The sequence below is a fragment of the Castor canadensis genome, chromosome 1, assembly GCF_047511655.1.
Source record: "Castor canadensis chromosome 1, mCasCan1.hap1v2, whole genome shotgun sequence".
NCBI lineage: Eukaryota > Metazoa > Chordata > Mammalia > Rodentia > Castoridae > Castor > Castor canadensis.
In genome coordinates, this window is record NC_133386.1 from 30,802,250 (window position 1) to 30,825,395 (window position 23,146).

General features: G+C 36.9%; 1 protein-coding gene and 1 long non-coding RNA gene across 4 annotated transcripts in view; one reads left to right on the forward strand and one right to left on the reverse strand.

Moving 5' to 3' along the window:
• The window catches only part of LOC141423379 (uncharacterized), a 56,909-nt gene extending 52,058 nt beyond the window's left edge, over positions 1-4,851 (reverse strand). For all 3 annotated transcript variants that reach the window (XR_012448187.1, XR_012448186.1, XR_012448184.1), the window contains exon 1: positions 4,603-4,851. This is a non-coding gene — a long non-coding RNA (uncharacterized lncRNA). The remainder of the gene's footprint in view (positions 1-4,602) is intronic.
• Positions 3,184-16,333, forward strand: Vnn1 (vanin 1). The gene is made up of 7 exons (XM_020165408.2): positions 3,184-3,846; positions 5,162-5,292; positions 10,572-10,764; positions 11,826-12,117; positions 12,536-12,894; positions 14,731-14,901; positions 15,941-16,333. The coding sequence occupies exons 1-7, from the start codon at positions 3,634-3,636 to the stop codon at positions 16,118-16,120; spliced, it is 1,539 nt and encodes a 512-aa protein (XP_020020997.2). The 5' UTR covers positions 3,184-3,633; the 3' UTR covers positions 16,121-16,333.
• Positions 16,334-23,146: the final 6,813 nt, after the last annotated feature.

Genomic DNA, 23,146 nt, shown 5'->3' on the forward strand with positions numbered 1-23,146 from the left:
CACATATGAATAAAAATCTGAAAAAGAGTCCCCCTGCTGTTACTGCAAGGAGCTACTGATTTCTGAGCTCCACTGCACTACTTTAGCTACAGTCTTTTCTATCCCTAGTAAATATACCTGTGTGTGCACTGTTTGTGTCCTGTGAGCTTATTCCTAAGCCCAGTGAAGACAAGAACCTCTGGAGCAGCTCCCTCACCCCGCCAACACCAGGAAACTGGAAACATTCTGGGCAGCAGAAAACACCTTTGGTCTCCCCTCTCCCATCTTAGCTTCTTTCTCCAGGAACTATGATCTCAGATCTTAAGATGATATCAGACTGTGGCCTGGATTCTTCTGTGCCTGAGGGACATGAGCATCTTCCCTTTTTATGACTTTATTTTGGTTCCATCTCTCTTCCTTCTCTCTCCTAGACAGTTTTCTGGAGGCTTTATGTATGGTGACTCCAGTTTCCTCACCACCATCTCCCACTGCACTTGTATCTAAGATTTCTGCCCTGTCTTTTTTAAAGGCAACTTCAAAGTCAGACTCATGATCACTTTTCAGCTCTTTCTCTTTATGGCAGAACAACTGAACTGTACTCACTGAAGTTGTTTACCCCTTTATCTTTTAATACCTGTGCTTTTATTTTCTTTGATCTCTGGCCTGTCCTCCTCCCCTTGCTTACTCATGACTTTAAGTATTATTTCTGGTACTGCAGAGTATAACTCACTGGTTAGAAATTTTTTTTTCTTGAGAGTCAGTTAAGGATATTAAATAAAAATTGCAGGAGATTATTATTTTAGACTAAGTTTCTGCTCTTGGACCTAACAGACCAGGCTAAAAATGAAAGTAGAGCCACTCACACTGATGTTCCAAATCACCAAACGGAAACAATGTTTTTTATCTGACTCTCCAAGCTATCAGAATTAGAGAGATTAGCACAGGTTGTCTCAAACAGTGGTGTGATAACTACTGGTATGGTAATGAAGATCCTTCTGCTGACCTGGAATAACTGAATGTTAACGAATCAGCTATTTTCCTAGTGTTCTGTCTCCCTGCTCCCACCTTACAAGGAAAGTAACTTTGAAAGGACCAATCTGCTTTTTGTTCTTTTGTTTCTGCTTTCACTGCAATCTCTAGCTACAGAAACAATTTTTTATAGCTACCCCCTGGGAATTTCTACACGATGCAATAAAATTCTAGAATTGAAAATGAACCTAATAAAGATCTTTGCATTTAATTGTACTTTTGTCATTTGACAAGAACACATAATAATATTTAGTTGCTATATTAAAATTGAAAAAATAGTTTTATTAAGTCCTATGGCAGAAAAGATATTCTTGCAATGTAAGTGACTTTATCAAGTACACTAAGATCAACTAGAGAATTGACATAGACTTACAGCCACTAAATATTAATATATAGGCTTAATAGCAATATAGAGGCTGACTTCTCATCTTCTGTCACACACCTGTGCTCACATGTACACATGGCTGTTGAGAGTTCAGAACACAAGAGGCAGTGCTAACCCCGCTTAGTCCTTGTTCTTAGTTTCTTCTCTCTACTTTCTAGTTCTCGCTGCTGGTGTCAGGGCCTGCTGCCTAGGCTGGTGTCATCACTGCTTTGGGCAGCAGAGTGTGGGTCAGACTAGTGTCAGTCTTGTCCCTCCTCTAGGTGGTGGGATGTCCATGTCCCCTCAAGATGCAATCTGCTCCATCCATGCAGGTTAATCTAGAGGACCCTGGAGGTTTCCATTAGGAGTCTTCTCTACATTCAGAGTCCTTTGGTTGTAGACACTTCCCCCAGAAGGGCTGCACATGGGGAGTTTGGCACATGGGGAGTTAGATGCTTTAGGAGAACAAGCTCAAGAATTATAGTAGAGAATGTTGGTGCCTCCCACTTCCAGGTCTAGCTAATGACATTACTTCAAGGACTACAGTATTTCACCTGAAGCCTTGCTCTTGGTTATACATGCTAGGTAAGGACAGAAATGTAGGATCAATATGGAGGTAACCTTTTGGGGACCTGGAAATATTCTGTAGCTCTGTGATTCAGTCTCTGTCTTTTATTGAGCTTGTATCCTGTTCCTGGGCTGTGACCTTCCCTCACAAGTGCTTTTACCCCTTTTTCTTCTTCCCTTAGTTGGGACAAGAACCCCTTGTCAAAAGGAAGAGAAGTTGAAGTTTCTCATCTCCCAGGTAGATTAGGCTCAGGTATATAGTTTCCCTTCATTGGAGGCTTTGTTAAGAAGACCAGAGCTGAATGTTCTCAGCTTTCCCCCACAAGAAGCACTAGGGGAGTTTTTCCCTGATTTTTATTCATTTCCCCAGAGAATTGGTGGGGCTCCAGGATGTAAAACTCACAAAAGCATGAGGGATCTCCTCACCCCCTTTCACACTGCACTTCCAACAATTCATCAACTACACGTCCAGTGATCTTGCCAGAGTGCCAGCTCCCAACCTGGACTCCACTCCCATAAGCTTTTCTCCTCTGTATTTTTCTTGCTCTTTAATTCTGAGGGCAACAGTTTGTCCTGTGATCTCAATTTCCTGAGGCCTCTAAGAAAAGTTTTTGATTTTTAGTTGTTTCCTTATTGTGAGATGACTGACATTACTTTACAATTTGAAGAGAAAATTTAATGAATGATTCTTAATTAATATTTTTAACCTAAGAAAGTCAAAGAAGCAGTTTTCTCTCCTCGTGGTAACTTTAATCTCAGAGCCTCTTTTTCTCAATTGTTATGTAATAATGACATCTCCTCGCAAAGTATGTGTTTCCCCACCCATCTAGGCAGGGAGATGCCACAAGATGTCAAAATAGAGGAATGGGTGCTGCTGGGTCACTCAGGAGGTCTGAGCTCAAGGAGTCAGATGGAGATAGTAATAAGAATTTCAAAGCTGTAAAACTAGTTATCCTTCAAACTACACATACTGCTCTGTACTGAAGTTCTAAAACATATCAATTCCAAAATTTCATATGCTGAAATCCAATGCCTCAGACTGTGACCTTATTGGATCACATTTCTTTTTTTTTTTTGAACTCAGGGTTTTAAGCTTAATAAGCAGGTGTTCTACCATTTGAGCCACACCTCCAGTCAATGTGACCTTATTTGCAAATACTGCTGTTTAAGACATAATTAATTAAGATGAAATCATACTGGAACAGGGTGGGTACTAGATCTGATTACTGATGTCCTTATAAAAAAGAAAAGTTAGACTCAAACATGCACACAGGGAAAGAACCACCTGAAGAAACGGGGAGAACACAGTCTCCTACAAGCAAAGGAGAGAGCCTTGGAATACTCCCCTCGTTCACAGGCCTGAGGGGAGCCAACCTTGCCTACACTTCCTCTAGGGCTTCTGATTTCAGCACTTACGAGACAACTCATTTGTGTTGTTTACACCGCCAGTTTGTGGGACTTCGTTAGGCAGCCCTAGAGAACTAAAACATACCCATTTCCTGACTTGCTCTTTTTAAATCGTTCTTGCAAGAAAAGAGGGTCTTCTGTTGTCTAACAGTGCAAAGGCACCCGTTTTCCTAAAATTACCTTTTGTAATTGATTTTTGAGACACTAAGCGCTGGGAGCCACATGACTTGTGTTTTCTTTCTATAAGAGCAAGACGTCACATTTTTCAGAAGTCTTTGGACTTCAGCATGATGACTGCTCAGTTGCTGGCTTATGTGGCATTTTCAGTTTTCTGTGTCTTAAAAGCCAGCTCCCAGGATACTTTCACTGCAGCTGTGTATGAGCATGCAGTGATACTACCTAATGACACTCTGACACCAGTGTCTCGTGAACAGGCGTTGGCATTAATGAATCAGAATCTGGACCTTTTGAAAACGGCCATCGAGTCAGCAGCGAAGCAGGTACTGTCTCTCCATTTCTCTGGTTTGCTAGAGAGATTCTATGAGAAGATTTGGGTTTCGGGGAGAGGGGTCACTGTCAGTTACACTTGTGAATGACATATGTATTAGGGTAGCCAAGATGCTTTATTTTACAATTAGAATTCTTCTTTCCTCTCAAAATTATTAGAGCAAGGATATTATTACATCTCCATATCAGTGAGGGCAAAGTTAAAAAGCAGCATTATTAAGAAGCAGCAGAACTTTGAGGAACTGTTTATACATTCAACATCATTGCTCCTCTTTTCTGCTATAGACAGAGGATACAGAATAAATGAGGCAGGGACCAAGTGCTATTCTCAGAATATTAGTGGCCTCAGTGTACCCTTGCACCCTTAAGAGTTGGCAGGTTTTCAGATAAGTTTATAACCTGAAAACAATGAAACTGAAGTTATAAATTGCTTACTGGTATATATTATATATACCATACTTAATTATAATTAATATAATTCTGAAAGTATATATGCTAATACATAGTAAGTCCTTGAAATTGAATGAAAGTTTAGTTTAAAGCAAAATTAACTTGTGCAGAATAAGTGTGTGGTTTGGGCAAATGTTTAAAATAAGATATAGATCAAAGATATACAAAATGTGATGGAAGTCATAGATACATACATACATATATCCCTCAATCAATCTATCCATCCATGATTTATCTATCTATTCTTATTATATATTAAAGTTCAAAAACTTATCAAGAGTTCTGATATTCATCCTTACCTTTAGTCCAGGTATTTTTTTTAAGACTATGGCAACTTTCATTTCAAGGTGACTCCAAATCCGAGGTGCTCAGGTTAGCTCAGGGAAGACTGGTAAGCTAGGTGTAGCTCAGGTAAACTGTGCATGACTCTCTTCTGAAAAGAAAAAAAGTCATATTTACAGGGTACTGTGCAGGGGAATTCCTGGAGCACAGGAGAAAGTAAGCAGCACATATGAGTTGCAAGTCAGTCCTGACACAGCCAGGCACAGCAACTGGTCAAAGTTCAAGGTTGACTTGTGACAATGCTAAGTTTATAGTTAATAACTGCATGAAGGGGAAGAGCAATGAGTGACCTGGAAAACTATTGATATCTCTGAAAAGATGAAAAATGTTATCTAGAAATGGTGGTGGCAGGATTAGAAAATTAAAGTGCATGGGAAAAGAAAATAAATGCAAAAAATATACAAAACAAATGAATAAGATGGAAAGGGGGAAAATGTCCAAATGGTTGGCAGCTACTCAGTTCATCCCATTATTTAGCTATTGAGCAATGTTTTACTTGGCTACATTTTTTAACAGGGTGCACACATTATTGTGACTCCAGAAGATGGAATTTATGGTATGAATTTCAACAGGAAAACTATTTACCCATACTTAGAGGATATCCCAGACCCTCAAGTCAACTGGATTCCCTGTAATAATCCTAACAGGTAAAGAAACAGAATGTGAGCTCTTCTATCATGAACATCAGCTTGTTTCCTGGGAAAACTGTTGATTTTCATTGCACAGATCCTGTGTTAGTCAGATTTCTGTCACTGTGACAAAATGCCTCAAAGTGAGGAGAGATTTATTTTGGCTCATGGCTCAGAGGTTTCAGGCTCATGGTGACTGGCTGTGTTGCTTTGGGCCATAATGTACTATGAAGGCACAGAACATTATGATAGGAATATGTGGGGAAGAGGTCTGTTTACTTCAAGGTGTCTGGGAAGCAAAAATAGAAGAGAAAAGAAGGAGCCAGTGTCCCAACCTTCCCTTCAAGGGAACACCCCTAATGACTTAACATCCTTCCATAAGGCATCATGTCCTAAAGATTCCACCACCTCCAATAGCACCACAAGCTGAGAACCAAACCTTTAAATACAGGGGCTTTGCAGGACACTGAAGATCCAAACTATATCAGATCCACTATCAACTGTGGGCTTCAAGGTAGTTTAGTTTTCATCCACTATGGACACATTTATCAGGAAAGTCAATATGAACTATGAAATCACAGAAATCAGTGCTAAAAGGTAGCTTAAAAATCACAATCCACTGAAAGAATTAGCCTGGGAAGATGATAACTTGTGTAAGGTCTCAGGGGTAAGCAGTTAGATTCAACTCTAGTATCTGACTTTGCCTGCAAATGGAAAAAACATTACCAGTGTGAGAGGGGGTGGGAGTGCAGCTTAGGGGTAAGTCAGCCCATTTGAGGCCTTGGGTTCCATCTCCAGTACTGCAAAACAAAGTTTTAAAAAGTGGGGATACATAAGAGTTTAGGATTAATGATTTTTCTTTCTCATTGATAATAGAGCTGAAGAGTTTTAAGTACTAAAATTCTTAAAATTTAATCTGATTATTAACCTAGGAGGTGATATAGCAAAACTATAAATGGTGTGAATCAAGTCTAGAATAAAGAGGTATGAAATGTGATGCAAACAGAATTATTAATGTAAGGCAAGAAATATCTTACATATCTAAGGGAATCATATCACTCAACACACTTCTTTCTGAATGCAACATGGCTAAAATCACTTTAAGTATTCTGTCTTTGAACTTGCTCTCAATTCCACACCAACTAGCTACTATAACTGCTAGTAATCACACCTTGATTTTGACAAAATTCAATATTGTTTGTCTTCATCATTTGCTTTATCCTCATTTCAATGTATCATGATTATTTCTTATATAACCATCTCTCATGCCAGTATCTAAAAGGCAAGAGCTCCATTATTAGTTTCCTTATGAATTAAATGGCTTACTTCTGCATGGCTTTCCCTAAGAACTCAATTTCCAAGGGCCTTCCTGAATGTCTACTCAAGGATATCCCATCTGGTTATTTCAGGAATCTTGGTTACTGCTCCATGTTTTCCATCAAATAATGATTCTGCCATTTCTTGCTTTCATTTATTCATTCAACAATTTTTGAGTATCTATTATGTTCAGGCACTGTTCTGGGCAATGGGGTGGGTGAAACAGATTAAAAATCCCTGTTATTCTTCAGTTAATAATAATCTAATGTGGGGGATAGTACATTTTTCAAAAAAAGATCATGTCTAGTTGTTTTTATCTGGTAATCTGCCATCTATCTATCTTTATCTGATACCATATGGAGATAAATGTTATGCAGAAAAACAAGGTAGAAAAGGTGAATAGGGTGACAAGTATAGGGTTGACATTTTTAATAAGTAGTAAAAGAGAGCTTCATGATGGCATTTCAGCAAATACCTTGAATTTCAGCAAATGTGCTTAGAACATTTATAGCTAGTATATAGGGAGGGAGTAGGTCACATGGGGATCAGAGAAAAGAGCATTCTAGGCTGCAGGATTTTTAAGTTGCAGGATCCTGTGGTCAAAGAATGTATCTGGCATATTAGGAATAGCAAGAAAGTGAGTGTCAGTGAAGTGATGTGAAGGAGGGGAGAAAAGCAGGAGATGGAGGCAGGTAGGTAGGAAGAACTTGATTACATAAGGCTTCACAGGCCTTAAGTGAAATAGGCCAATAAGAAAAAAAGACATATTTTATGTGATTCTACTTATGTGAGGTTCCTAGAGTGATCAAATTCATAGAGACAGAAAGTAGAATTTAGCACTCAAAAGGTTGAGTCCAGGAGTTTAAGGTCAGCCTGGACACCATAGCAAGACCTCCCTCTCAAAAATAATAATAAAAATATTTTTTGCTCATTTTTTACTATTTTTTATTGGGGCAAAATACATAAAACATAAAATTTACTATTCTATTCATTTTGAGTATATAGTTCAGTGGTGTTACAAATACTCATATTGTTGCACAAACAGTTACCATCATCCATCTCCAGGGAATTTCATTTTGCAAAATTCAAACTCTATACCATTAAACAAAAATTCCTTATTTTCCCCTTCCCTCAGCCTCTGACAATCAAATTCTATTTTCTTTTTGTTTTTTAAATTATCTTTGAGAGGTGGTCTTGCTATGTTGCCCAGGCTGATTTCAAATTTCTAGATTCAAATAAATTCTACTTTCTGCTAAATTCCAGTTTCTGAGTCTTATCAATTTGACCACTTTAGAAACCTCAGATAAGTGGAATCATATCACATATGTCTTTTTGTGATTGGCTTATTTCAGTTAACATAATGTTTTCAAGATTAATCTATATTGTAGCAAGTGTCAGAATTTTCTTTCTTTTAATGGCTAATAATACCCACTGTATGTATATGGGATTTTGTTTATCTGTTCATCCATAGATGTTGCTTTCACCTTTATTTATACCAAGTAATACCAAGTAATGTTTGGTCTTGCTACAATCATGAGTTTATGAATATCTCTGCTTTTAACTCTTTGGGGTATACACTCAGGATCATATGCAATTCTCTAAGTAGAACTACCAATCTGGAATCCACAGTGGCATACATCATTTTACTTTCTCACCAAGAGTGCATAAGGGTTCCAATTTCTCTACTTCCTCAAAAACTCTTATTATTTTCTGTTTTTGTTTGTTTTCTATTTTTCTTTAGTGATAGCCATCCTGACGGGTGTGGTTTTGATTTGCATCTCCTTAATGATTAGCCATTTTATGCAGTTTTTCATGTGCTTGTTAGTCATTGTGTATCTTCTTTAGAGAAATGACTACTCAATGCCCATTTTTGAATCAAGTTTTTTTTGTTGTTGAGGCTTAGGAGATCTTTATGTATTTTGGATATTAATATTGATATATATTGTCCTTCTTTCCTTCATGTAACTTTTTTGATTTAAACTTTATTTTGTTTGATATCTGGAGAGGTAATCCTTAACTTATGATGGGGTTACAGCTCAATAAACTTACCATAGATTGATAATATCATAGGTTGAAAATGCATTTAATATACCAAATCTACTGAACATTATAACCTAGCCTAGCCTACTTAAATGTGCTCAGACTACTTACTTTAGCAAACACTTGAGCAAAATCATGTAATACAAATCCTATTTAATAATAAAGTTCTGGATATGTCATATAAATTCACTAAATGCTGCCTGGAAAGTGAAAACCAGAATGATTTATGGGCATGATTTCCTATCTTCCTAAAGCTGAAATAGCAAAGGTCAAACCATCATAAATTGAGAGCCATCTGTGTAGTCACCCTGGCTATCTTTTTAGATATTATTTGCATAGAATGTCTTTTTCTATCCTTTTGCTTTCAACCTATTTGGATCTTAAGGGTGTCCCTTATAGTTGAATTTTTAAAATTCATTTGGGCAATCTCTCTCATTTTATTGGAGGTTTTAATACATTTATATTTAATGTAGCTAAAGATAAGAAGCTTTTGTTTTCACCATTTGTTTTCTATGTGTCCTCTAGCTTTTTGTCTCTCATTTTCTACATTACTGTCTTCTTTTGTATCTAGTTGACTTTTTGTAGTGAGGCATTTTGATTCCCTTCTCATTTCCTTTTTATGAATACTCCATAGCTATTTTCTTTGCAGTTGCCAGGTAACTTACATTTAACCTTCTAAAGTTTTAACATTTTAATTTGGTTTTATACCAGTTTAACCTCAATAACATAAAAACAAATGCTTGGCACGTTTGAGCACATTCTAATTGGAATTTGTTGAGCTTCTTGTATCATTATATTCATACCCTCTTCCTCTTCAAATTTGGGAAGATTTTGGTAATCATCTCTTCAAATAATCTCTTTTCTCTTTCTAGGAGTCTCAGAATGCATGTTTTTGTGCTTTTTTAATGGTGTCCCACAGGACACCACAGGAGGAAGACTTGCAACAATAGGGTGTGTGTACAATGACTACCTTCTCTGTGTCTATGCTTCCATGTTCGGAGAAGCCATCAGTGATCAGAACGCATATGTCTGATATTTAGAAAACCAGGATCTGTATTGCTCACACTGCTCTCTAAGCTGCCCAAAAGCTGCTCCAGAAACACACATGTTGCAGGGCTGGGGTAGAGGATAGGTATTTACTGCACAGCTTGGAGCTGAAATTGACTGCACTGAATTTACATCCAAAGCTTCCCCTGGAAGTTGCAATCCTTTAAATGCACTTCAGAGTTCCAGAATAGTTACATCAGACAGATTCTGCCAGTGCAGTTGTCTAGGTAGGGAGGTGGATTTCTGATCTTTCTTGGATCCTCCTACTTCTAAGTTCTGGCTCATTCAAAATATTTTGTAATACCTCTTTTCTGTGAATCCTGGGTTCAGCGAATAGGATATGTAGGTCTTTGCTACATAATATATAGAAGATGCTGTAGACATTCTGTGATGAACACATAAGTGAGTATGTGATTACAGGTTATGATACATGCTTTGAAGAAAAATATACATGACCTGGCCTCTTTTTATTTTTGAGGTATTGGTGTTTGAACTTAGGGCCTATACCTTGAGCCACTCCACCAGCCCTATTTTTATGAAGGGTTTTTTGAGATAGAGTCTTGTGAACTATTTGCCCAGGCTGGCTTCGAACCACAATCCCTGATCTCTGCCTCCTGAGTAGCTAAGATTGCAGGTGTCAGCCACTAGTGCCTGGCATGACCTGCCCTCTTAATCCTATTTACCTATAGCCAAATTCCCACCAGCATGGGTTCCCTCTGGCCTCCCTTTTTATCTTAATCCTTCTCCTCTAAGTACTGTTACTTAGAATTTATTTTTGTGTATATCAAATAATAGATTCAGGCAACCATCATCACGAATTTAGTTAAAAGCTAAGCTTGATTTTTAAAAAAAAAACAACCTTTTTCTTTTCTTTTTCAATGAACATATGCCAGATTTGGCCACACCCAAATACAGGAAAGACTCAGCTGCCTGGCTAAGGACAACTCTATCTATGTCGTGGCAAATATTGGGGACAAGAAGCCATGCAATGCCAGTGACCCTCAATGTCCCCCTGATGGCCGTTACCAATACAACACTAATGTGGTGTTTGATTCTCAGGGAAAACTGGTGGCCCGCTACCATAAGGTAAAATTAATTTGCAAATCAGCTTTTGAGTGCTTAGTGAATTAATGTGGGCAGGAAGGCAAATGGTTGTGACTTATAGTAATAAATATACTTAAGAAGTATATTTTACAATATAGAAGGTGGCAAGACTCTACAGGGAGACTCACGGAGTTCCCTGTGTATTCAAGGACATAGAAGTGTGTCACAGGAGATGTGTGAGGGTCACCAAGTGCTACCTGCAATATAATGTCGCCTTTTGGACTTTGTCCTTTTAAAGACTTTCCCTATTCTTAGCTACACCTGCAGGGTGACACTCCAAGAGGCCAGGCTTCTGAATAGCTGTAAGCCTATCACATGCTAGCGATAATAAATGAGAAATATATAAGCTAGGCATATCTAGCACAGAACATTTGAAAAATGCAGAGAAGTCTAAAGAAATAATATTTAAAATAGTTCTGTCACCAAGAAGTAACTACCACTATCAATTTTTAACCTGTTTTCCTCAAGATGTCCTTACAGCTTAATCAAATACATGCATCTGTGAAATAACACAATTCTAACATTTATAACATTGACTAGAGTTCATTCTGTTAAAGAATATTTCATATACAATTTTAATTTTCAAAAGCAAATCTTATATTCATGTATAACCAAACCCATATTAATGTTTAGTAAAATTAAATAATTATTTCAATAAAGGATTTTTGAAAGTGAAAAAAATAAAATAAAGATCTTCCCTGGAGTTAGGTGAAAGGTAGAAGAGATTTATCCTTGAGGAGACAGACAGGACCAAAGAAAGTTCTTTGCCCATAGTGTTTTCAGCAAGCAGAGGTTATCTGTTTCTCTTCTGTACCTTGTGAGATTTAAGATGTCTTTATATACATATCTATAATGTGAAGATGGAACCACAAGCTCCATTCAACCGCAGTGGCTCTGATTTCCCTACTCTTTCCCTGTGAAGACATGGCCATTGATGTAAGGGGCACTGTTGAGTAGATGTGACTTCCCACTTTGTCAGGCACAATGACGTCCAGGCCACCTTCCTAAGAGTTTTATTCCTCTTCATCTTCTGTTCATCACAGCAAAACCTTTTCATGGGTGAAGATCAATTCAATGCACCCAAGGAGCCTGAGATTGTGACTTTCAACACCACCTTTGGAAAGTTTGGCATTTTTACATGCTTTGATATACTCTTCCATGATCCTGCTGTTACCCTGGTGAAAGATTTCCATGTGGACACCATACTCTTCCCAACAGCTTGGATGGATGTTCTGCCACATTTGGCAGCCATTGAATTCCACTCAGCTTGGGCTATGGGAATGGGGGTCAATTTCCTCGCATCCAATATACATCTCCCCGGGATGAGAATGACAGGTAGTATGTGGTCTCTAGTGTTTAATTTTTAAATAATTTTTAAAAACCCTAACATGTTTATACAATGTTTTCCAACTCTTATTTTTTGAACATCTAGCTGGTGACATGCTGTAGAATAAATCTTCATCCAAATTGTTTTATAGATTTACTTAGTTTTATTCAACTTGAATATACACTCTTTTTTTTAAATTCACCACTTTTTACATGAAAAGTTTCCTGTGTGACTTCTTATTGTCATATTTTATTGGATTTCCTTGCATTCCTCTATCCCCTTTTCAGTATGTTTTACTGAAATTAATGAATATATATAGCACAGAGGAAGTACGAATGATAATGAGTTGGAATAATAATAATAACATTGAAATCTCTTTTCACTTTTCTGTTTCAAATGACATTTCCAACTGAATGGCATCTCCAGGAAGTGGCATCTATGCACCTGATTCTCCAAAAGTATTTCATTATGATATGAAGACTAACGAGGCAAAGCTCCTCCTTTCACAACTGGATTCTCACCCAAACCACCCAGTAGTGAACTGGACTTCTTACGCCAGCAGTATAGATGCACTCTCAACAGGAAACCAGGAATTTAAGGGTTATGTCTTTCATGATCAGTACACCTTTGTGGAGCTCACAGGAATCACAGGAAATTACACCATTTGTCAGAAAGATCTCTGCTGTCATCTCAGCTACCAGATGTCTGAGAAGAGATTGGATGAAGTTTATGTTCTAGGGGCATTTGATGGATTGCATATTGTTGAAGGGCGCTACCATCTACAGGTAACGTTTGATGTTAGAACAGTTACTAGGAAGAAATATTGACACTCAGGTAAATTTGAATGTTGATAAACAATGAATGACTTTTCTTTTTTTCGAAAAAAAAAAGGGATAAGTATAAGTATGTCCCACCTTAGGGAATATATTTTTACTTAAAATAATTGTTGTTTATTTGAAATTCAAATTTAGCCTGGAAGTCTATCTCAAAATCCCAGATACCAGTTCAATTTTAAAGTGGTTGTAAAAAAGTCAGAACACTTACCTCAGTAACATTAAAGTCATTCAGATTAAGCTAGACATGGTGGTGCACACCTGTAATCCGAGCACTTGGGAGGCTGAGGCAGGAGGATCATGAGTTTGAGACCAGCCTGAGCAATTTAATGAAATCCTGTCTCAATAAACCAAAAGACAAAATTTATTCAAATTACAGCTAATTTTAATGAATAATTAAATACCTATGATATATCCTACCTAAACATTTCCTTATATGTTCACTAATGTCTATTTTGCCTTATAAAGAACTTGACACTAAGTATGTACTGGAGACCAGTGGAGTTTCCCTCTGAAATTGTTCACTAGAATGGTTTATTGCTGCAGACTCAGATATTGCACAGCCTATGATATGGAGAAGAAGTTTTATAGCATAACGAGATAGATTCTTCTTGTCTCTTCCTTGGTCTGGCCCCATCCTATCTCAGTTACATTACTGTCCTGCCCTCCTAACAGGGTTTCTTATTAACAATCTCAACTCTATCCACTCTATCCCTCACATCACAATGACAAAAGTCACAAAAATCCATTTCTGATTATATGACTTTCTTGTTTAGAATTCCTCACTGAATACAAATCGACAAATAAAATTACTAAACATAAAAAGCTTACAAAGTTTTGATGTATGTCGCTCTTCCTACTCTCTATCCTCTTTTCATTTCTTCTCCTCATATGCTTTGGGCTTCTGCAATATGAAGATGCTAATTAGCATTTAACATCCTACGTTTAATTTTTATCAAAGTCACATCATGTCTTATTATTCACATACTTGTTTGAGACCGAGTGTCCCTTGAGTGCTATAATTATTCCAACTGTGTCTACTGCACAACATTTTATTTGCTATATGATAAGCACTCTACTAAGGCTTTTCATTTTCAGAAACATGTGTTGTTTACCAACTATATGCTGGGTACATAGTCAGTGCTAATGATATGAAAATGAACAACAATAGACCATCCTCTTGAGAATTTTAGTGTCTAGTAGGGGAGAAAGACATTTGAATAGATAATTTAAGTATAGGCTGACCTGTAATAGAACATAGAAGGCACATTTTGTTGGAATAGTACTGAGGTACTGAACTTAATCTGATCTGAAGAGATCCAGGGAAGTTTCTGGAGTTGATGTAAGTCTTTCAGTGTTACTTAGACAAAACATGAAAAGCAAAGGTTAGGGGAGGATAAGCCTAGAAACAGCATTGTATCCCACAAGATCTTACACTATCTGTCAGTGGATTGCAAAAGCACTGGAGTCTGAAGTCCTTTATTTTTATTTCTATGTATGTTAGTTAATAAGCAACAAACCAGATGGCTCTAACGAGGAAGCATTAATAGTTTTACCATCTAAAGGGGCAAAGGCATTTTACTAGGAATAGAGTATTTCAGTTAGTCTCTTAAGAATATTTTTAAAGCGACTAGTATTAAACAATTTAATTACTTAAAAAATACCCCACTTCTTTGTATGGTATTCAATATGTTTGGATAGATGTATATATTATGAAATGATTAAAACAAGCTAATCACATATGTATCATGACTTTCTTATGTCTTCTTTATTTTATAACTTCCCTAGGTTTGTACTCTGCTGAAGTGTAAAACGACTGAGTTACACACATGTGGGGATTCAGTTGACACGGCTTCCACTAGATTTGAAATGTTCTCTATCAGTGGCACTTTTGGAACCCAGTATGTCTTCCCAGAGGTGTTGCTGAGTAAAGTTCAGCTTGCACCAGGAGAATTTCAGGTAACAATCTTTGCTTAATTTCACATAAGAGGAAGCACTTTTGGCTTCAAAACTTGCCCAAGTGCTTTCAAAAATCATAAACATCTCCATTTGGAAAGGGAAAAGTTATCTGTGGATATCATAAAAGACACTGAGCAGGTTGAATTTCTTACTTGGAAGTCCTTAATGTTATAGTAATCAGCCTGTCCTGTAGAATAAAGAAACAAAATCTTATTGGGCAGAGGCTATAGTTAGGAGGCTGGGCTGCTTAAGGTCTAGAGTAGGAAAAGGATTCAACAAGAATAGTCAGGGCCAATCCCACAGGAGAAGCCCCTTAGGATCTCTGGGGAATGATGGTCCAGGAAAGGTGGTAGGGTCAAGGCCTGATATGACTGTAGGAGAAAAGTGAGAAGGAAAACCTGAAGGAGAGAGAATTCAAGAGTGGCTGGTGATGGCAAGGAAGCCAAATCTTTAAAGCCCAGAAATAATTGCCTGCTTCATGTGTGCTCTTCCCAGTCTGCTGATTTTCCCTGGGGAGAGGAAGGCCCATTGAAGTTTGGGAGACTGTGGGAGGGAGTGATGGGGGATGGTTGGTGCTCAGTTCAAATTTCACCTTGGTCACTTCCGTCTGACCATTTGGTGGAGTCTTCATGTTGCCTGAGGGGACTAGGTATCTCTCTTAATGCACTACAAGACCCATTGTTTTATTGACTAATAGCCACTCCCTCAGACAAATAAATTACAAAATACTGAGTATAAGCATTTCAACAATAAATTCCCCTTCCATAGTATCAATTTTTTATGCTCTGCAACATTTCTAATATTCCTAAGTTACTTTTCTTTCTTTTTCTTCTTTGTGTGGTGCTGGAGATCAAACCAGGAACTTGTGTATACTAGGAAAGTTCTCTGTAACTGAGCTATATTCCCAACCCCTCAAATATTTTTAATTTTGCCAATTTTTTAAAATTGTTTCTTCATCTAGTTATACTGAATGCTAAAAATGCATTGGGAGATTGTGTAAATTAAAGGTAGACCTCATCTAATTTTTTGTCTTAATTAGGTATCGAGTGATGGGCGCTTGTTCAGTCTGAAGCCAACATCTGAACCTGTCTTAACAGTCACTCTGTTTGGGAGGTTGTATGAAAAGGATGGAGCCCCAAATGCTTCACTAGAGCTAAGAGTGCTTACATTGAAAGTAATGCTAATAGTTATGACACCCATTGTATATTCATTATATTAGTAGTGTATTTACAGTATTTACATTTTCTCTTTGATTTAGGATAATTTTAAAAATGATGGATGAGGAAAAGATTGGTCTGGTCTTTTGCTAAAAGTGGCACCTGGCATAAATGAATGACTAATGTACATTTCTCTTTATCTAAACAAACACACACACACACCAGATAATATAAGCTTAATATGAGATTAATAAAGGTAAATTTTAATAAAACTATGGACAGTGGTCTTTCTTGAAACTAAGTACTCCAAGTGAGTAACACGGATGTTTTATGCAGAAGAAATAAAAATTACAGTTCAAAAGAGCGCATAAAACTATCATAAAAAATACATACATGCAGGAAATCTGAGTCCATTATCACTTTTATTGTATCTCTTATTTGTTCTGCTTAAGATTTCCAATAACTTTGCTCTGCCAATTATTCACCTAAACAACACATTTCAGTTCTCTTGTGTGCTGTACAGTATTCCAACAAGTCCATAAATTGCAGCCCTAATTCCCAGCACCTCAGAGTCTCCCTGGATTTGGAGATAGGGTCTTTAAAGGGGCAAAATGAAATCATTAGGGTGGACCCTCATCTAATATGACTGAGGTCCTCATAAGAAGAGGAGATTAAGACCAAGATAGCACAGAGTAAAGAATAGTGTGTGAACACAGAGAACACAGCCCCGTCTCAGCTGAAACGAAATCTTCCAACACATTGATCTTGAGCTTCTAGCCCCTACAATCATGAAAGAATAAGTTTCTATTGTTTAAGTGACTTAGTCTGTGGTACTTTGCTATGGCAGCCCTAGCAAACTAGTACAAAGTCCTATCTTTCCGCCTTGTCCATCTCCCACAATTTTCCTCCATAATCTGAACGTTAGTACAATATGGTTTACCTTAGTAAGATTATCCTGCCTAGTCTGAGTTCCCAAGATGACAACAGACACTCTCAGAGAAGGACGACTGATGTATTGATGATGAAACTACCAGATCACTGAATATCCTGTAGAGTTAGGAAACCAGAAAGTAACATTTTAAAAAATATATATTTAGTCTAGCACTAAACGTTCTTTTTCAATAATAGCAGAAACTCTTGGCATAACACAATTTAGTGAAACAAAGAACATCTTTTAAGTCAAAACATCTCTCAACTGATAGATGGTCAGCACAGTGGTAACACCTGTCTCACCCTGGATGAATGAACCCTCTGCAAAGGAGAACAAGGTGCTCATAGGATTGATCCATGCCAGCAGGGCGTCATTTTGCAATAAACCTTTTCTTGCGGCAGATGCTTTTTCTAAAACATGCTATTCATTCGAAAGTTGTTTGAATAAAATTCATCTTGTGCTTTTGAATGACATTAGTTGATGTTTTTTCTTTTCAAGACCCAGTAGAAAATAAGAACCCCTCCCTTATGTATTTAGGAACAGAACAGAAGTTTTCAAGGCATGTCTCATTGTATATAATTTAAATTTAAAGTAGAAAGCACCCTCATGTGTCAGTGATAGGTTTGAAATATTAAGGGTATCCAAAAATCCTAAATGTTTCCTTTCTGTTCAACATCACCAGCTACACTAGTTACCCTTTTGGATAATGAATCACCTCGACATTGTCGTCTTAAGACAGTAAACATTTATTATCTCGCAGAGCTTCTGAGGGTCAGGAACTGGGAGCAGCTCATTTGAGTTGTTCTGGTTTAGGGTCTTGCTAGAAGTCACAGTTAACCTGTGACTAGGGCTGCAGACATCTCAAGGCTCTGATGAGTGTGGAGAACCTGCTTCTAAGGTCACTCACACAGTTGTCAGAAGGCCTCAATTCCTTGATGGCAGTTGGTTGAAGGCCTCTGTTCTTCTCCACATGGGGTTTGTTTTAGGATGCTGGAGTTTTCACAAAATGGCAGCTGACTTCTTCCAGAGTCACTATACTGAGGGAGAGAAACTAGGATGGAATCTAAAGTCTTTTCTAATCTAATCCCAAAGTGACATCACTTCAGACATATGCTATTGGTCTCACAGATGAACCACAGTTCAGTGTGGGAGAGAGTCACACAAAGATGAAGATCATTGGTGTCCATTGGGGATTACTGTCTGTGCCAGTGAATATTATGGAATTATTTTTATATTTACATATAGATATATGTTCTATAAAATTTTGAAACATAAGATTAATACTGGCTGTTCCAGTGCATATTATGGAATTATTTTTATATTTACATATGTTTATATTTGCTATATAACTTCAAAACATAAGACTATTTCCCTTTTTTTTTGCTATGCATAATGTCTCAAAGTATACTCTTAATATTTGTATCTGAAAAGTACTATGACCACTTCAAATAATTAAATCAATAATTCAATAATCTCTAGTTTGGACTATAAGAATAATTAATTCATGAAATAATATCACTGGGGAAAAGATCTTAAGAATATCAATATAGTTACTTAACTGCTTTTTTTCAAGTAGAAAGATTATTTTTCTAACAATCTATAAAAATTATATATGAAAAAAGTGAAAAAAAACTGACCCAAAATTATTGCAGTGCTCAAAAGAATACTGAAAAAAGTCAATTAGAAAATTGTTTCAATGTCAAAAGCTCTCCTGAAACACCTAGTTTGGCTCGTTTAAAAAAATAATAAAAATTTTATTCTCCTTTTATGAGATATCTAAGACATTTTTTACATTATTTTTTGTGCTTGGTGGGGGTATGTGGCATTTACAAAAGTTCTTGCTATATATAAAATATACCATACTTGAATTCACCCCTCCCACCATTCTCTTTTATCCTCCCTCCCCCGATTCCTGGCACACTTTCAACAAATATCATTTTTCCATTTACATACATGTGTATACGGTATTTGCACTACAGCCTTTGTTCCTCACATTTCCTTTGCTTCTCTCTCCCATGGATGATGTGTGTATGCTCCTTGTCCTAGCCATGCATCATTTTAAATTTTGTTTTTCTCTTTCAGTGTTTTATTTTGTTTTCCAAAAATTTTTCAATTCTTGTTTTTGGAATGATACTAAAATTGTTTTTAAATTTTTTGTTTTGAGACAGGGTCTTGTTATGTGGCACAGGCTACCCTCAACTTGCAATGCTTCTGTCTCAGCCTCCTGAGTGCAAAAATAAATCTGTGTTTTAATAATGTTCATACTCATCTGGAGTTGGTGTAATTGAGATAAAGTCTAGTAAATAAAAGTAGTAAGCATAAGACCTAGTAAATCGAAATAGCACTTTAAATACGATCACAATTATTACCAAAACTTAAAATGGGGAACGCAATTTACAAATTAATAATGGCAATTTATACATTAAACATAGACAAAACTTGTTCATGTGAAAATTGAGATCTACTATTCTACCAAAGTGCCAAGAGGGAACATAGAAAAGTAAACGAGGTCTGACCTGAATCAATGCTAAGGAGGAAGGAATGAAGGAGACCAGAGGGATTATGACATTGCTCCATAATCCCACGCAAGCACAGGGACTGTTGGGGTGATGTGAGGACCACGATCACGATGGCAGTCTTCACACATTCTAACTGTCAAGCAGAAGACTTGTCCCTGAAGATGGGAACACTGACTGGGGGACAATTGGGCTGTGGCTTTCTTCATCCCGTCTTTGTCCCTTCTTTACTCTTTTCCATGTGCATCTTTGTGATGATGGAAGAGCTTTAAAGGTTCTACCACAGAAACTTTGGGAACGCTGGAGTGGGAAGAAGAATAAATGTGGACTTTAGGTTGGCATCTTTCTTCATGTCCTTCACTCAAGTTATTCCTCAATAAACTGCAAACCTTCTGAAATGTTCCTATGCTATTTCTCTCTTTTTTTTTTCCCTAAAGGTATTTACTTTCAACTTGATGAAGAAAACAAGACAGGGAGAAAGTTCCTTATATTTATATAACTATATTGGTAGAAAAAAATTAAGAAAATAAAATCAGAAATTCCGGGTTCTAAGAATAGTCAGTCTTTGGAGAAGGTTCCAGTTATCCATGTCTGTTGGCTATAGTAAAGGATGCTCCTACTTTCTATGAAAACCTGGTCTTGCAAAATATGCAAAGAAGAAAGGAAAAAATTAAACAATTATAAATACAAAAAAATCCCCATGCAGGATTCCATGATTCTTTCACTCTAATATCCTGGAAGCAGAGAATATTTGACCATTCACATCCCCAAAGTATAGTCATCATTTTCCTGCACGTGACAGCGACAGACCCTTCCACCTTGCTCAGTGCATTCTGTTGGGCAGTGGCCCCAACAAGAATTGTTGTGGTTATTTTAAAGATATTTCAAGTGTATTCTGATCTTGCTGAGTAATAATAAACATTTTTAGTACCTACTAAAGCCAAGCACTTTCTCACAAAAAACAATCCTCTTAAGCAAGTACTATTTATTTCATCTTTAAAGGATAACACTGTGGCTTAGAGAAAGTATGTAATATATTTAAGGTCAACCAATAATAAGTGATTGAGATGAGGTAAAATGCCTAGCTCCTTCTGTCTCAAATGCATAGTCTTTCATTGTGAAAGACATATTTTTTCTTTAGAATGTGTATTAGTCAATATAATCTAGTTTATGATTCAGTAATAAATGATGCCCAAATTGTCATGGATTAATTCAACAAAAGGGTTTTTGCTTATGCAGGGTCCTCTCCAGGGCAGCTAGCCACTATGTCACAGCTCAGGACCACAAGTTTCATTCATCTTGTATAGGATATCAAGCTGTGCTTCCAGGGCTGAGGGTGTAGCTCAGTGGTAGAGTACAAGCACTGAAGCTGAGTTTCAATCCCCAGCACCACAAAAAAAGTGAAACCAAAACCAAACAAGTCCCCAAACCACCTTGCTTCCATAATTTGTGAAGCATAAGAAAAGACTACGGATGAATTGGGCATTGCTTCTTAAATGCTTTTATACAGAATGATACACTTCGTTTCTACTCATATTTTATTGGCCAAACCAAATCATATGGTCATGCCTTATTTAAGTGGGACAGGAGGTATAATTCTCATGTAAATCTAGGAAAAGGAAAAGCTTCATAAGTATTGGTGAACACTAGTCAATAGCTATTATTGAATATAAATTCTTCAAAGACCTGTGTCTTACATTCTTTAATTTTAGCATGTAGAAATCACTCAGTAAACGATTAGTGTCTGCCATGAGTTTCCAGGCTGCTGTTATCATCCCTATTCTCTCACCTGAAATAGCATGATACTCCTTACTTTCTGCTCCATTATTTTGTTGTCAGCCCATGTATGTGCCAAGTGCAACCCAATACCTCTTTGTTTTCAAGCATAAGACTATGGCCAGGTTGATGTATTCCCTGTCCTTTCCATTGATCTGAGCCAATTTGACTTGTCTCTTCTTGCATAAAGAGTATAACAGCAACACTGAAGTTTCGTGTGTGTATATCTATATCTATATATACAGTTTGCCAAACTTTCACATACATTTTCGTATTTTCCACAAAGTAGAGTATTTTTCCACTTTGCATTAAAAAGCAAAGTGTTGCATTCAAATTTTCTAACATGTATACCAAACCCAAAAATCTGAATATTTTGACTTCGTGTTCAATGCTTTTTCTACCACTCTAGGGTGCTACTGTTTTCTTACACAGCCATGCCACGCTATGGCTTCCTGAAGGACTCAATGTTCTTTTCTTTTCCTTATTTTTATTGTGTTGAGAGTACATTGTGGAATTTACAAAAGTTCATACAGTATATCAAATATATTATACTTGAATTCACCCCCTCCATCATTCTCCTTTATCCCCCACCCCTTGGGAGACTCAATGTTAATTTAAGTGTTGGATAATGAGTTCCAGGTCAATGAATATTAATAGCATATTTCAATGAATCCTTACCTTTACAACAGAGGTATATCACATACATTTATATGGTCTATTTTGTAGCTTAAAGCTACAGACTTTTAGGGACAGCAGGGTGAGGACTAAGGTGAAAGTACATGATGAACACTAAAACGTGTATACCCTGAAACAAAGATCAAAGTCAATTGATCATATCTGTTGATGTAGCACAGAGAATAAAACGAGATATTGGCAGAAATCTGTCCACTTAAAGAAATGAAATATTTCAGACTTGAGAGGTAAAATTAGGAAGATTAATAAAAGCATGAGATTTTCTTAACCTACTTTGAAATCATTCTCTATAGTGATCCAGCCATGGAAATACAGCCATAGCTCTTATCAGCAAGAATAGCTACTTAGCTATCAATACTTTTTAGAAACTCTGACATCATGCCAAGGCAAATAGGGCCTATCTGTCACTTTGGTGGTAAATTATCTGATAAATAGTTAATGTTTGGGCAATGTACATCATAGACATGTTAATTGAAAATTAACATGAAAAGCAAGAAAAATGCTACTTTAACAGATTTATGATGTTGACTTAATGGTCTTAGTCGTGAACCAGCTGATGTTTTTCTTCCTGTTGTTGGTAAAATTTCCTCTTGCTCTACCAAAAACAATTAACTGAGGGTTTATTTGCTGTTATAATATGAATAAAAATTAATTGAAAAGCATTTTTTCATGTACTGGGAAACTAGCTGTTATAGAGATTGATCATAAAAGCATTGTAGCAAGAAAATAAAATCTGATAGTCTTAAAATAGCTTCCTAAATATACCCATAGAACTTAATTTTAACAGATGTGAAAACTATCTTCAGCCACTAATGCTAAAATGTAAAACTTTGGTTAGGGCAATTATAAATATGATTTTGAAGATGCTTGAAAATTACAATTAGTATATTTTCTCATCTCCCTAGAACATAGTAAGATTCCCCTGTCCACCCACGAATAGATGGGTATTAAAGTAAAGTTGTCATTTATATAGGAACTTGTGTTCCTTATCCAGATAGCTGGAGGGTAAGTGGGAAAAATCAGCTACAGAGAAGGGAAAAATAGTGTCTATTGTTTAAAGTCATCATGGGAATGAACAGGGGATTTCACAGTGATTGGCACAGGGTCAGTAAAAGTTCATCACCCCCTTCCCTTCCTCCTGCTGTCTCTCTCCCTCATCTTTGTCCTCTTCC

Excerpts from the sequence above, each read along its gene's own strand:
- Vnn1 (XM_020165408.2), top strand. The coding sequence starts at position 3,634 with ATGATGACTGCTCAGTTGCTGGCTTATGTGGCATTTTCAGTTTTCTGT. Across the intron at positions 3,847-5,161 it reads TCGAGTCAGCAGCGAAGCAG|GGTGCACACATTATTGTGAC; the intron begins GTACTGTCTCTC and ends ATTTTTTAACAG. Across the intron at positions 10,765-11,825 it reads TGGTGGCCCGCTACCATAAG|CAAAACCTTTTCATGGGTGA; the intron begins GTAAAATTAATT and ends TGTTCATCACAG.